At 42.1% G+C, this 16442-nt stretch overlaps 1 protein-coding gene across 1 annotated transcript; it reads left to right on the forward strand.

The window, feature by feature from the left end:
* The first annotated feature begins 11652 nt into the window (after positions 1–11652).
* Positions 11653–16044, forward strand: Ado (2-aminoethanethiol (cysteamine) dioxygenase). The gene has a single exon (XM_013017215.1). The coding sequence runs from the start codon at positions 12028–12030 to the stop codon at positions 12838–12840; it is 813 nt and encodes a 270-aa protein (XP_012872669.1). The 5' UTR covers positions 11653–12027; the 3' UTR covers positions 12841–16044.
* Positions 16045–16442: the final 398 nt, after the last annotated feature.

Consider the following 16442-nt stretch of genomic DNA (forward strand, 5'->3'; position numbering starts at 1 on the left):
TTGGTTAAATTTATATGACATGTACTCATCATAAGTCTAGGGGCTGATCTTGATTGTTGACTGGATTGAGAGATGTGGGGAAATGAGGGGGGGTGGGGGAAGAGTAGTAAAGCACACCTCTGAATGTGTTTGCAAGGAAATTTTCAGAGACATTGAAGTTGTGAGTTCTTTGACCTAAGCAGTGATTTTATCCACTGGTGCTTATGAAATGCAAATAAACTATTGGAAGGTGGTAGAACTGTGAAAGGTGGGCCTAGCTGGAAAGAAGTCACTAAAGGTGCACCCTGAACAAGATGTATCTTGACTTGTCATTTATTATCTCTGCTTTCTGGCTGCCATCAGATGAGAAGCTCTGCTCTGTCATGGCCTTTATGTCAATCTGTTCTGCCACACCTCAGGCTCAAAATATGATATCTCAGGCCCCAAAAAATGAAGCCAATTCCTAGAACTGCGAGTCAAAACAAATCCTCCCTCACCCCCCCCCCATAAACTATTTGTCTCAGGTATTTGTCACAACAATGAAAAGTCCAACACAGGTACCACATAGAGACAGTCCACTACCCTAAGAATCCAATTGTCAGCCTGATGCTGGTGGCTCCTGCATGTAATCCTAGTTACTCAGGAAGCTAAACTCTGAGGATCATGGTTTGAAGCTAGCCTGGGTAGGAAAGTCTGTGAGACACTTACCTCCAATTAACCACTAGAAAACGGGAAGTGAAGCTGTGGCTCAAAGTGGTAGAGCACTAGCCTTGAGCTAAAAACCTCAGGGACAGTGCTCAGATCCTGAGTTCAAGTCCCCTGAGCAAAAAAAAAAAAAAAAAAAAATCTGTTGTCTAACTATTCGTCTGTCTGTCTGTCTCTCTCATAACAAATAGCAATCACTGTAACCCCTCTGTACAGTATTTTCACAATAAAAATAAAAAAAATAGCAATCACTGGTCTTTTTACATTTCTGTAGTTTTATTTTTGTCAGAATATCACATACCTTGAATCCATATGTGTTTTTTGTCTTTTTTTTTTTTTGTCAGTCATGGGGCTTGAACTCTGGGCCTGGGCGCTGTCCTTCAGCTCTTCAGCTCAAGGCTAGCGCACTACCACTTGAGCTACAGCACCACTTCCAGTTTTCTGCTGGTTAATTGGAGATAAGAGTCTCACAGACTTTCCTTGCCCATACTGGCTTTGAACCATGATCCTCAGATCTCAGCCTCCTGAGTAGCTAGGATTACAGTCATGAGCCACTGGCACCCTGCCAGTATGTATTTTCAAATGAAAAGTAAGTGGTGTCTAAATTCTTTTGTGTCTGATAAGTCATCTTCATTACTGAAAAATATTCCCTTGTCTGAATAGTTATAGTGTGTTTATTCATTCATCTATGAAAGAACACCTTGGATCCTTCTTCATTATTTTTTTAAAACAAGAATAGGATGTAAAGATATATGTAGGCATAGAATAAACCCACAAACATGTGCTTCATTTCTCTCATCATTTTTTTTCTTACACAAAGCCCTTCTCATTCACCAAACAGCTCTTTTTCCCCTGGGATGTTTCTTCTGAGTCTTCTTCCTAAAAGATGGTATTGTAATTAGAAACGTAGATATGAATTAATAACGTCAGTGTTTTGAGCTCAAAACTGAAGGTTCCATTTTAATGTAAAAGGATGGTTCTCTTAGAAACATCTGCATTTTAACATAAGAAATTAATTTCTACAAGGGGGATCCATCCACGCTGTAGTAGGCCATGTGGGAAAGTCCATTAGAATTTGGGAGCAGGAATAATTTTTCCCCAATTCCCCCATGTTACTCCAAACTGGTTCTGATTGTTTAATGTATAATTAAAATGTATTAAAGACTATTATACACCCAAATTCAACACATTTTTTTTGCCAGTCCTGGGGCTTGAACTCAGGGTCTAGGTACTGTCCCTGAGCTTCTTTTGCTCAAGGCTAGCACTCTACCACTGCAGCTTCTTTTCTGTTTATATGATACTGAGGAATCGAACCCAGGGCTTCATGCAGGCTGAGTAAGCATTCTACCACTAAATCACATTCCCAGCCCACATTTGATTTTTTATATTGAAATTTGGGGCTTATACTTGGAGCCTTATACTCTCACTTGGCTCTTGTGCTCATGGCTGGCACTTAAGCATGCCTGAAGTCCAGAATGTTTTTAGTTAATTGGAGGGGGAGTATCAGACTTTTCTGCCTGGGTTGGCTTTTAAGACCTTCCAGGTCTTACCCTCTTGAGTAGGTAGGATTAGAGGCATGAGCTACTGGTACCTGGCTCTATATTGAAATGCTTTTACAGAAAAACATTGCTAATATCTTATCCTGTATTATTGGTTCTCAAATAGAGAAGACATTTCCCCCCAGCCTAGACACATCTGGCAACAGTTGGATATTTGTGATGACACTAATCGTGTGGGGGGGGGGATGATTCTACTGTCACCTAGTGGGCAGAGATCAAGGGTGTTGCTAAATGCCTATGACAGCTGCCTCATCACACACAGCAAGAATTATCTGACCAAATGTCAAATTGCTACAGGTAAGAACCCCTTGTCTATGTAAGCTAATCCTTTTCCATGTAAGCTATAAAGTTCATATCTGAATGATATAAACATAAATATCATTGAAATCATTGATTTTTAGAATAGAAATGACCATAATTTGGAAGGATCTGAATTTTTTCTTAACATTTCTGGGATATCTTAACCCTGATTCTGAATTAAAGTACTTTTCAAAACAGTCAGTTGAATAAATGAGGATGCCTTATATAGTTCTTTCAAGTTTTTCTATTTTGGAAATGGAAGTTATGATTAAAATTGGCACTTCTGAAACTCTAATTGCTATTTCATTGCTTAGTAGAAAAAAAAATATTTCCAAGACCTGCCAGATGGGAAGTCTCAAGATAAAAAATGATAAGGCAATGTTCACATTCCAATCAGAAGAAAAATTGTTTACACATTTTAAATTCTGCTTCAATAATAAGCAATAAATCTAATTAACTAATAAACTGATATTTACAATTGGGTTTAATCTTCCAAATCCTACTAGATTACTAGTAATTAGAACAGAGTTGATATAAGAACACTCTGTAGTGTTTGGAGGCATGGCTCAAGTGGTAGAATGCCAGCCAATGAGTAAATGAGTCAGATACTGAGTTCAAATCTTAAGCTTGGATCAAAAACAAATAAAAAAAGAGCACCCTGCATATTAAGGGCTTTAGATACTGCAAAAGCTCTCTCTTTGTAGGTATATAAACTCCCTGAACAACTGAAAATGTCCATTTTTCAAGATCCAGACCTAGAGCAACCTAGTACATTCATAATATCCACACTCAGCTTTAGAAACACAATCGACACTTCTTTGGTAACTCCTTTTGCATTTCCGCTTCTGAAAGCTCTCTCTATCTTTATCATGACCACTTTTTTCTTTTCTCTTCCGTCACTCCTCTAAGAAACATTATGAGAAAGACTGGCAATGAAAAGATGTGAGGAAAAGCCATAATGGTTTCTTCTGTCAACCAGGAGACTGAAATGTCCCCACAGAGAAGATAGCCAACCTAGAGTAGTTATTTCACTTACTAAAACTTACCTCAAGCTTTCCAAATGTAAGGATCAATAGGCCATGAAGGAAGGCTTTTTTTTTAAGGTCTTACTTTTGGAACTGTTTTATTTTTTCAGGTCTGATGAAAGCCACTGAGAAAGAACTACAAATTGAGGTACATCTTTTGCTAGTTGCTTGGGTTTGACAAATAAAGCAATCATCAAAATCATGGAGTGTGCATTGCTTTTAAAAGCCCAATTTGTTTGATATAATACAGCAGCAGGACAACTAGGCAAATAAATGGCATTACTTAACATAATCACTTAATGTTGTACAACCAACATCAGCTCTTATTGCTTTATCGCTTGCAAAGAGTTTGCTGATAATGAAGTTGATTGTTAGTGTGAAGATATAAATTGTTCAGTAGTTCTAGTTGTTAATGACAGCAAAGGAACACAAAAGAGGAAAAATAGGCTCTAGCAGCCCAAATTCATTGCTAATTGCCTGGGCATTCATTATAGGCTGACCAGGGATAATTATCTAATTAAACTAAAGCTCTGCTGCCTTAGAGGAATTTCTAGGCACTGTGATGTTGCTTGTCAATTACCTCAGCAGGTCCTGTTGAAATATGTAGTTAACTCAAGGCATGTTTTGCTTTTCCCAATAGCAATACATGGCACTCTGATTGCATGTAATTTGTACTTAGAAGGAAAAAAAAGTTTTTCTTTGAAAAAAATACACTATGAAAACTAAGAATAAGGGAAAACATTTTAAACAAAAACTCTTGCTCATTTTACTCAATAATCTATATTCAGGAAAAGTCAATAGAATCTACTTTAAACTATAAAGTACAAGACACAAAAGAGCAATCAAATATCTGTATGCATGATATTGGGTGTTCTTGTCACTTGTGTTAATTTTTTTTTGTCAGCCGTGGCGCTTGAACTCTGGGCCTGAGAGCTATCCCTCAGCTCTCCAGCTCAAGGCTAGTGCTCGACTGCTTGAGCCACAGCACCACTTCTGGCTTTTTCTATTTATGTAGTGCTGAGGAATCAAACCCAGGGCCTCATGTATGCAAGGCAAGCACTCTACTGCTGAGCCACCTTCCCAGCCCCCTGTGTTATCTTTTGCAAGGTCCTGCAGTGGTTCAATGTGAAATTCTATTATTTTTGTGTAATTGTAATTTTTTAAATTCATATTTTATTATTTACTTGATTGGTTGTGGGGCTTGAACTCTGGGCCTGGGCGCTGTCCTTCAGCTCTTCAGCTCAAGGCTAGCTCTCTACCACTTGAGCCACAGTACCACATCTGGTTTTTAGTGGATTATTGGACATACGAGTCTCCAATAAAATAAGTGTCTCCAGACTTTCCTGCCCTGGCTGGCTTTGAACCATGATCCTCAGATCTCAGCCTCCTGAGTAGCTAGGATTACAGGCATGTGCCACCAGCGCCTGGCTAATATTTTTAAAGTTAGAAGGAACGTGGTACACCATCCAGATTAGATACTATATAAACAAGGAAACTGCCTAGGTTCCAAGAAGGGAAATGACATGTTCCAGGCCACATAGCTGGTTGTGGGCTCAGAGTAGCACCACACTCTCATTACCCTTCCATGCTTGTTGCTGTATTTTCAAATTGTACTTTCTGTTCTTTTAGTTGGTCATGGGGCTTGAACTCACAGCCTGGGTGCTGTCCTAGAGCTCTTTTCCTCCGGGCTAGTGCTCTACCACTTTGAGCCACAGTGCCACTTCCTGTTTTCTGGTGACTAATTGCAGATAAAAGTCCCTAAAGTGAGTTTTACTAATTAGTGTTCAAAGAATCCATTTACATCCTATCTGTAGTCTATCACCATAAAACTGTTATTTACTAAGAATCCTTCAGGAAGGGCATCTTCCAGGAGAATCCAATTTCATTCCAAAGGGTTTTTTCCCCACCTTAATTTCCTTTGATTCTGGAACATGTTCTCTGTTCCCCTGCAAGAATGTGGAGGTCTAGAAGCCCAACTTCCCAGATATTTTTCAGGCAAGCACCAGCAATGAACATACAGTTTCCTGGCAAGTAAAGGAAGATGATTTTCCCTTTCACTGCCTCTTGAAGTTGAACATCAACTGTTTTACCATTTCTGTTTAAAATTCATTAATTAAAATAAATATAAAGGTTTGTTTTTTTTTTAAATCTCTCAGCCAGGAGGAAAAGAACAGATGGGAAAGCGGGGGAGGTGGAGATAGAAAATGTCTTCTTAGAAGAAAAATGTCTAAAAGGAAAAGAAAAACAAGAAGCATGAAAAGAGGAGAGGGTAATTATGAGAACTAAAGTGTTTGAATTCAATTTATAGTTCACAACTATTTTGAGTCTCATAATAATTACATTGCGGGCTAGAATGTGGCTTAGTGGTAGAGTGCTTGCCTAGCATGCATGAAGTCTTGGGTTCAATTCCTCAGTACCATATAAACAGAAAAAGCCCGAAGTGGTGCTGTTGCTCAAGTGGTAGAGTGCTAGCCTTGAGCCAAAGCAGCTCAGGGACAGTGCCCAGGCCCTGAGTCCAAACCCCAGGACTGGCAAAAAAATAAAAATAAAAATGCTTAAAGGCTAAGAGGATGAGCTTTCTGATATCAAAGTGGTAGAGGGGCAGCTAAAATTTCAAATCAACCACCAAAATAGTAATACCTAGCTTTCAGTAGTATGTCAGGTTGAATATAACAGAAAGCATAACATATAAATAAATGAATCCATGGGAATATTTTTCTATCTTAATGTGTAATTATTGTGTTGTATGCTATACAACACAAACCTCTGAACTATATTAAGGCAATAAAGCCTGATTTACCTCTTAACAATTCCTTAGATTAGCAAATTAAACAGCCTATACAGTAATTGATAGGATTTTGGATAAGTACACAAGGCTCAACTAGAGTAGGGCACAGTTACTTTGCAAGATCTTAGTGAAGGCTGACTGAGCTAAGAAAGATGTTAAGTAACATGAGATAAATACAATTAAAGAAAATATGTACAGTTGGCTTTGTTTGGATAATTTTTCTAGTTCTCTCCATCCTCCATGATGGCAAAGGAAATGCAGGAAATAAACTTACAAATCATCTCTCACAAACATGAGTACGCTGGAATCGGAATCCTGTCGTCAATGGTGCATAGCTCACGGCAGAGCCATGCCATTCATTCTTCTGACTTTGCAATTAGTTGTTTTACAACTTGACATTCACTCATGATATAGTATGAGAAACTGACACCAAAATTTTTTGTCATCTGGAAAGCCACAATATGAGTTCAAAATGTCACACAGCCTAAGTATGTTTCTAAAAACAAGAAAATCATTATCAAAGCCAGGCACCAGTGGCTCATGCCTATAATCCTAGCTACTCAGAAGGCTGAGATCTGTGTATCTCAGTCCAAAGCAAGCCCAGGAAGGAAAGTCTGTGACACTCTTACCTCAATTAATCATCAGAAAACTGGAAGTGGCTCAAAGTGGTATGGTACTAACCTTGAGCAAAAAAGCTCAGGGACAGTACCAAGGCCCTCAGTTGAAGCTCCATGATTAACAAAAAAAAAAATTACAATCATTATATTTACCATGTTCTATCCTAATATAAAAGGTAAATATAGAAGTAAGGGGACAGTGACAACTGGACATGGGACAGAGAACTTTCCAGCTTACACTATAGCCAAGAATAAGGCAAAAGTGAGGCTAGGGATTCTGAGAATATCAGGATTTTTGTGTTCTTTCAGACTGAGTCCCAGTGTGAAGAAAAGATAAACAAAATGAAATATAAAAGATCTATGTAAGGGCTGGGAAGGTGGCTCAGTGGTAGAGTGCTTGCCTTGCATGCATGAGGTCCTGGGTTCGATTCTTCAGCACCACATAAGCAAAAAGTAAAAAAAAGCCAGAAGTGGCGCTGTGGCTAAGTGGTAGAGCGCTAGCCTTGAGCTGAAGAGCTGAGGGACAGCGCCCGGACCCAGAGTTCAGGCCCTGTGACTGGACCCCCCCCAAAAAAATTAAAAAATAAAAAAAAGATCTATGTAAAAGTCAGTAAAGTGAAAGAATAAGGATGAAAGAAAAAATAACAGCAGAGTTCTCAAAGAATGATAACATTCTATAAACGAGCAGGCAAGTTAAACAGATGTAGGCTGGAGGCTCTTCCAGTTATTTCTTGACTAATTAAGCAACTGCAAAGAAGAAGAAAATAGTCTCAGCTTTATTCATACCTCTGTGTGCTTTCCCCATTCCTAAATATAATAGATGTGGGCAGAAGGTGGGATTTAAGCTTTATCAGTCTTACCTATCACCACAGAGCTGTCAACTTGTGAAGGAGAAAATGTGGAGAATATATTTTAAAATAAATTGCCAAAGCAATGGCTCATCAGAAAGGCCTGTCACCCGTACCTATAAAATAGATAACCAGTTTTTACACTACTTTTCTTATCTTTCCTCTAGATTGCTGGTTTGAATCTGCATTCTCTTCTTTTATACTCGTCCCACCACCAATCTCTTTAAAAACATAAAACAGATCAACTCATCCTCACATCCAAAGCTCCCCAAGGCTTCCCACTTCCCTTATAATAAAATCCAGTGCCCTATCACAGCGTATAGATCCCTAGGTCCCCTCCCAGAGCCTATAACTCACACGTAAGCAGGCTCTTGCTTACCTTTCCCATTACGTCTCCCTCCAGGAACTCTGAAGCTGACTATGCAATGACCCTGCAGGCTTTTATCTTTTTCCTCTCTACGTGGTAGGAATCACGTTCTTCCCTGCCTGGTCAATGCTGTGGTATATAAAATACCCTGCTCAACAGTCTCGGGGCTGTTTCCTCATCCTAGAATACACTGACCCCAGATTTTCATCAGTTTAACTCAGTGATTTCAAGCACCACTCAAATCTGATCCTCCAATAATTCATAACAATCCAATTTAAAACAACAGTGTATTCAATGACTGTTAGGCTCATTGAAAAAGTTGAACTACATAACTTGTGGGTATGGATAGGACAGGGAAAGATGGGGGAGAACAATGGAAGAGGGATGAGATCGAGCAAGATACACTGTGCTCACAATGTGATTTATGGGATTCGAACCTCTTTCTACATCTACTTAAAACTAAATAATAGATAAATATCACACACAAATATATCATCTTACCAAGCTAACTGTCTGTAGAAGTTAGTTCTGCCTGAAAATATATTGCCAACTACACATACCCTGTCTCAGTCCATTTTCTCCTGCTAGGGCACAATACTCAAAACTGACTGATTTCTAGAGAACAGGGATTTATGTTTCAGCTCTGGAGGCTGGGTAGTTCAGGGCGTCACATATATCAAGGATGTTCTTTTTTTGGGGGGGGGGTCCGTCGTGGGGCCTGAACTCTGGGCCTGGGCGCTGTCCCTCAGCTCTTCAGCTCAAGGCTAGCGCTCTACCACTTGAGCCACAGTGCCACTTCCGGCTTTTTTCTTTTTGCTTATGTGGTGCTGAGGAATCGAACCCAGGGCCTCATGCATGCAAGGCAAGCGCTCTACCACTGAGCCACCTTCCCAGCCCTCAAGGATGTTCTTATGTAACAGAAAAATAGCACATAAACAACCTCGGATCCTCTTTTTCTTATAATGCTCTTAAAGTCATCAGAACTACTCTAATCCTAACTAAAGATGCTACCTGTAAATATCAACATATGTAAACTGTTTCCACACACAAACCTTTGGAAGACACATTTGAACCACAGCATATTTAACTACTCCCTAAATATGGACACAAAGTCGTATGCATATTCTAGGGAAATCAAACCTTGTCTACTCTGTTCCTTACTGAATCCCCCAAACCTACAGCAATGCCTGGTACCTACTGGCTATCACTTTTTTTTCTTTTTTGTCGGTTGTGGGGCTTGAACTCAGGGCCTGGGCACTGTCCCTGAGCCTCTCTGTGCTCATGGCTAGCACTCTACCACTTGAGCCACAGTTCCCCTTCCACTTTTTGAGTGGTCAATTGGAGATAACTGTCTCACAGGGACTTTTCTGTCCAGGCTGGCTATGTGCCATAATCCTCAGATCTCAGCCTCCTGAGTAGTTAGGATTACAGGTGTGAGCCACCAGTGCCTGGCTTTGACTATCACTTTTTAATGGGTGATACAGTCCATTTATTCTAAACTTCTCCCAAATCGTGTTCTGCCATGTATTTTCTAGCATCTGCTTACTATCAATGTTCTTTTCTTGTCTGTTCCCTTTTCTAGATTTCTCTTGATCTTCATTCTTATACCAACACTGAGGAAAACAAAATAAAGAGCATAAAACAGGACATTAATGATAATTTTTTTTAAAAAATTTAAAACCCACTCAGCCTATGATAGCTACTCCTTGGGACAGAAAGTCAAGCAATGTGCTAAGGGCCAAAGACCTTAGGGTCAGTATTGTTCATTAGTGAACCTCAGAAGGGCAGTATTAAAATGAAATATGAAGGTAATCTGTGGACCAAAAATTACTATATGACTGCACTTGATTCATTGTTAAAAAAAAATCAGTGTGCAAAAAAGCTGATTCAGAAGGTTTCAACACAATTTGAGACTCTAGACATACAGCCCCAGGTATTTTTTACGTAGGTAAACTAAAGAACCTGGGGAGTGGTATTACCAGGAAGATGGTTTTACCAATAATAATCTTTTAAATCTCTACCCTGAAGCTGATTTTCAACACAAGTCATGGCCCATTTCAGTATTTGCTAAATATTTATCCATCCACTGGATTTTTAAAGTACAACTTTTAGTCATTTAAAAACTTTAATAACAGCTACTCTATAACATGGTAACTATTATGGTTTTAGGTGGTGTGTCATCAGTGATTTACACAGGTACCTTATTATACCAATCTGTAGATGAAAATAATGAACTTCATTTAAGGCCGTGTGTAGACAAGTAATAAAAAGTAACAGATTTGGAAATCCAGCATGGTTGCAGGCTAACTAGTATTTGTTGTTACTTATATGATCCTGATGAGTTACAACCCGATAGCCTTGTGTAACTTATTTCCTCATCTGCAAGCTATCCTAGATCATATTAGTGCCTACCTCTGAAGAGTTTCTGAGGATTAAACGTTATAACGTTCATTACATAATGCACTTCACATAAGTGTCTGCGGCACTGTGAGTCCTCATTAGCGAGATTACATAACCCACTAAAAACGGATGCCTATTTTAACAAGAAGGGATTTCAATAAATCACTGGTAACAAAATGTACACAAAGCTCATGTTTAGCTCTGGAAATCCAAGGGGGGATTAAGTCTGAAGTCATGATATCTAATGTCTTGCTTTTCAAGCCTTCTGCTGCTGCTTCGGTCAAAAGCAGGCACTTCCCGAAGTAAAATGCCCCTGCGGAAAGTGCTCCATGCAGCTTCTGCAGGAAGGGATCCGCGTCACCGAATGCATCCATCGCTCCACGACTGTACGGAATCTATTATTTATAAGAGCTTCCGATACAGGCTTCGCCTCAAGGGCCAACCAGGGTTCAGGAACCCTTATTCTAACAGAGCCTGGGGGTCCTCGGACACTCCCGGGAAGGGACTGCTCCCCTGCAGAACCAGAGCAGCGTCCAGGGCCCAGACGCCACCCCAGCCGGGGCCGGCGGTGCTGGACCCCCCTGCACCCCTCCCCCCCCCTCCGGAGATGCTCGGGTGACGAAAGCGCTTTCTGAAATCCCAGCGGCTGACCCAGTGCTACCCGGGCGGCTACGTGCAACTTCAGGTGGAATCCACAGCCTCCCGTCTTCCCCGGAGCAAGGGCAAAGAAGGCGACCCCGCTCCGACCTCTAGCCAGCGGCGCCGGAAGGCCAACGACCCCCCGGCCCAACGCCTGCCCGCAGCTGAAGGCTCTATCCACACCACCGGCCAGCTGCCGGAAGTGCGCAACCTAAGACACGGGGGTCGCCGGGAGTTGTAGTCAAGCGGCTAAATCTCATGCACTTCCCAAATACCACTTGTCAAACCAAAAAAAATTACTTTGGTATCTTAAGGGGAGAGCCGGCGGGTAAGGTCGCTTTGTGCTCAACGGGTGTCATGTTATGTCTCTTTTCCAGTTAGCCACGACAGCGCGGGTCAGCGCTCGGTCGGAACGGTGGACTACAAGTCCCAGCATGCTCCACGCGGCTTCCGGAACGCCCTGCGGCCGTAGTAGGTGCGGGTCGCATGAATGGAGCGCCGGGTTTAAAGCCAAGTTTGGCACCGTCCGCACCACCGGTACCTGCTTCTCGGAGCGTGAGTGCGGGCCGTGAGCCGTGCGCCTGCGCGCTCGGGGGGAGGACGCCAGCTCGGCGCGTCGGCCTGCGACGGACTCGTGGCTGCTGAAGTTGGCGGCGGCGCCGCGCGCCGGACGGGCCGGTAGTTACTGGGCCTCCCGCCTAACGTCCCAGGGGCTGCGGGCAGCCGTGGCGGCCGCCGGGGACCGCAAGGGGCGGAGGAAAGGAGGGGGCCGGCCCCGGCTCGCGGACGATCCACCGAGCATGCCCCGAGACAACATGGCTTCCTTAATCCAACGGATAGCCCGCCAGGCTTGCCTCACCTTCCGGGGCAGTGGGGGCGGCCGCGGCTCTTCCGACCGCGGCGCGGCCTCGGGTGCCGAGGTGCCGATGCCTCCCGGTTTCCCGGAGAACCTGAGCAAGCTGAAGAACCTGCTGACCCAGGTCCGCGCCGAAGACCTGAACATTGCCCCGCGCAAGGCCACGCTGCAGCCCCTGCCGCCCAGCCACCCGCCGGTCACCTACATGCACATCTACGAGACGGACGGCTTCAGCCTCGGCGTGTTCCTGCTCAAGAGCGGCACCTCCATCCCGCTGCACGACCACCCGGGCATGCACGGCATGCTCAAGGTGCTGTACGGCACCGTGCGCATCAGCTGCATGGACAAGCTGGAGGCGGGCGGCGGGCAGCGGCCGCGGGCTCCGCCGCCCGAGCAGCAGTTCGAGCCGCCGCTGCAAGCCAAAGAGCGGGAGGCCGTGCGGCCGGGGGTCCTGCGCTCCCAGGGCGAGTACACCGAGGCCAGCGGCCCCTGCGTCCTCACGCCGTACCGGGACAACCTACACCAGATCGACGCGGTGGACGGGCCCGCCGCCTTCCTGGACATCCTGGCTCCGCCCTACGACCCAGATGATGGCCGAGACTGCCACTATTACCGGGTGCTGGAGCCCATCAGGCCCAGAGGGGCCTCCGGCTCGACCAGTGACCTGCCTCGAGAAGTGTGGCTCCTCGAGACCCCGCAGGCCGATGACTTCTGGTGCGAGGGAGAGCCCTATCCAGGTCCTAAGGTCCTGCCCTGAAGCCACCGGCCCCTGGGCGCGGTGGGCTGAAGATGTCCCCTGCTCCGGATCAGGGCCTGGCTGCCCACCACCCCGCCACAAGGGCTCTCCCCTTCTCCCGATCTCCTGCGCGCTCTCTGTCTCTGTCTATCCCTCCCTCTCCCCTCCCTTTTTCCCCTCCCCACACTCCCTTACTTCCTTCTGCTCCCTCTGCCCTCTAGCCTGGGTGTTGGATCCTCCTGGAGGGACAGGGATAGTCCAGCTTCCTCAGCAGCCTCTAGAAACTAGAGTGACCGGACTGGTTATAGGGTCAGGGTGGGCAGGAGGAGGCAGGGTTGTTTTGGGTACTGTCAGCTGCCATCAAAGCTTTGATTGGGGAGAGTTGGGCAGGAACTCTCCGAAGCGCTTCCATCTCAAGCCATAATGAAAATATTCTTCCCATTTTCCATACTGTACCAATACATTAAGTGGTGCCCTCCCGCCCCCCCCCAACACACATCTTTCACTAAATAGGGATTGCTTTCTTCTCCCTGCCCTTTCGACCTTTTCGCCCTTACAGTTTTAACTTATTACTGTGCATGACCCAGTAGTTTGGATTGTTTTAGTTTTCAGTTCATTGGTAAAAACTGGGTTGCCATGTGAGCTACTTTTTAAAAAGTGAGATACCCTCACTATCCTAATTCCCTATGAAAATTAAGTCATCTGTTCCAGTTTGGGGATCACCCCCAAGACTTAACTATGCATGTCGAGGATAAAGTTTGTAATTTTTCCTCCTTTGATCCTATAACATCTGGTTATTCAGGTGGTGTCTACTAAGAAACCAACACCTTCCTATTTCAGTGGGAGCTGATTCCTTACAGCTTATCGTCCCCAGAAGTCTGGAGTCCAAATTTGCCAGTTGAGATATTTTTTTTTCCCCTTTGGTTGTAGATTCACCATTAATGCAAAAACTATTATCCTCAAGTCTCGTTTCCTTTGTCTTAATATACTTTAATAGGTGTTAGGGCCATTCTAACAAGAAGATTCAGAGGAGCTGAATCTGCTATGCTTCCAAATAATTGAATGTAAGACTCTTAGCCAAGCTGTTGAATTCTACACCTGCTACTTCCAATATCTTCCTGTAAAAAGGTAGAAAAATTATGTTGATGGCTGTTTCATGTTTTTTCAAGAACTCTAGCATTCAGAGGGGCTGTTTCCAGCCGAATTGCTAGTGATGTTTTCTCAGCTTCTCAGAGAACCAATGCTGGCTCCAATGACAAGTTTTCAATAGATACAGGTAATCTAGGCCAGAAAACTTGAGCATTAACTATTAGCTGTTTTAAAGCTCCAAAATTTGGGATTAAACACTTCCCACTTTGAACTCTTGGAATGAACAGTTGTGCTATCTATACTTTTGTTTTATTTCTGTCCTTTCCCTAGTCTGAGCAACTTTACCTTGTTTACAAGTGTATTGACACCATTTGCTTCAGCCTACGGAGCACTGTTTTCCCTTTTTACTATTTATAGGATTCCTTTTATTCACAAAACTTTTCATGAGAACAAACTGTAGAAATAAACACACTAAAATTTGGCCAGCTGTCGTCTAAGCCCTCTTGATTGACTTGCCCCAGTGGCAGTAGTTCTAATATTTGTAAAAGGGAGATTTACTATTACTGGTGGAAAGTGTTGACTCTGGGAAACCAATATGTGCTTTGCCGCTGCATTATGGAGGGCAGGGTTTAGGAGTATTTATTCCATTTTTAATAGTATGAAGGAGCAAACCCATGGAGAATGATCTTTAAAAAAAAAAAGTAACTTACTCCGCATAACATGCTACTAAACCCTGTTGTAACACATAACACAGGCATGATTCATTAATTTTGTTCAGGGTTGCTAAAATGGTAGTTTCACATTGTGTGGTTTAAAATTCCTTGGAGACAGTGTGAAGCAGCTCAGCCTGCCATTCACTTTGAAAACCAGTGGTGATAGACAAATGATTTTCTTAGCCTCACAAGTTTTTTTTCACAGCACAGCAATGATTGTGTATGTCTTTGAATTACATTGTTGATGTGCAAAAATTACTTAATGTAAATGTAGTATAATATAAAGTATATTAAACTACTTTATAGAAACTCATCCTGAAAACAGGTTAGTAATAAAAGAATTATTAAGGACTTTATTACCAAGAAACCAAAAAGTATAAAGTTTTCAATTATAAGCAATTTAGAAGAAAACTAGGTGCTTTTCAAAAGATTGACTGAGAAAACAATGTGATATCTTTTGGATCTAGATCAGTAAGAACAGTGAAATTTTTGATTCATTGAGTAAATGTTGTAAACAAAATAACTTGTTTTAATGAACACATGCTGAGAGAATATGCGCATAACAAAGACAAAATGCAGAAGAAAAAAAACCTCACCTCTATGCATAAACTATTAATCATAACTGACTTGATGTTGCTGCTATTGTGTTTTCATGTAGTCCTGAAAGGCAGATTGTTTTAGTAACGGCTATAGGATAGAAGTTACCTTCCCGTTGGAAAGACTAATGAGCACAATGGTATTACTTTTCTGTTGAATAATAAATGCAATAATTGCCTCTCGTGGATGAGAAATTGTCTAAATACTTCTGAAGCTTTTAAGTTTTCTAACTGTATCAGTGACCAGTTATATCAATATGAAATTTTGTGTACCTACATATATACTACTTTCAGAAATGATTATTATTAAGCTTGATTTGATGGCTTGACTTTATAACAAATGGTGTTTATTAAAGAAAATGATAGTCTGCTTTTTAAGCAATGTGTTTTATTAATAAGAGTAAGTTTCCTGAGCTTTCAGCATGAATAGCCCTTCTCCCAAAATGTGTACGTTTTATTTTCCCACCTTCTATTGTCACCTTATAGGTGCCTTAGTCTTGGCTTATCAGGAGGACTCTGATGGCTCCTCTGTTGCAAATGATTTCTGGATCTTGTGTGTTTTAATACTGTGGCCCAGCAAAGAAGCAATGTATCTTTAATTCAGACCTTTTCCCATTGCTATTCAATTCTGTCCTGAGAACAGTTACTCCTGCAACTGCCGGTCTGAATTCAGAACTCGGGATCCTGGGAAGCTGCTCAGTTCCATTGTACTGAGGCTCCCACCAGCATAGATGAAACTTTTAATGATACTGAATCTTTGAATCCAAGTTTACACTTCCCATTAAAAATCAGTGTGTTTATGGAAAATAAAGATGTGTTTAAAATTACTTAAGAGAAATCTTGTTATTGAAGAATGTAGAAGGCATTACCTTTTTACAATGTTTTGATCACTATTAAAACTTCAGTTTAAACTATAGGATTATATTGTAATAAAAGTGGTTTGTAGATTTCTAAAGTCCAAGAAATAATACAAACTTACGACTGGTGCTTTGAAACAGGATGACCAAAAATACCAGAAACTAATGTATAAATACATTATTTTGCTGTAACAAAACTCAGGTTTAACCAAAAGAAAATTACTACAAGAAAACAAAATAATTTTTGTCTTTTAAAAAAGGAAGTGCCTTAAAGACTTGAATATTTTGTTCTGCTCTTGATTTTCCTTTTATAGGATTTATGTATTTGTTGTTTGGCATATAAGTATCTGTAGATGCCGACCATCCTT

This window comes from Dipodomys ordii, unplaced genomic scaffold, assembly GCF_000151885.1.
Source record: "Dipodomys ordii isolate 6190 unplaced genomic scaffold, Dord_2.0 Scaffold34, whole genome shotgun sequence".
NCBI classification, from domain to species: Eukaryota; Metazoa; Chordata; class Mammalia; order Rodentia; family Heteromyidae; genus Dipodomys; species Dipodomys ordii.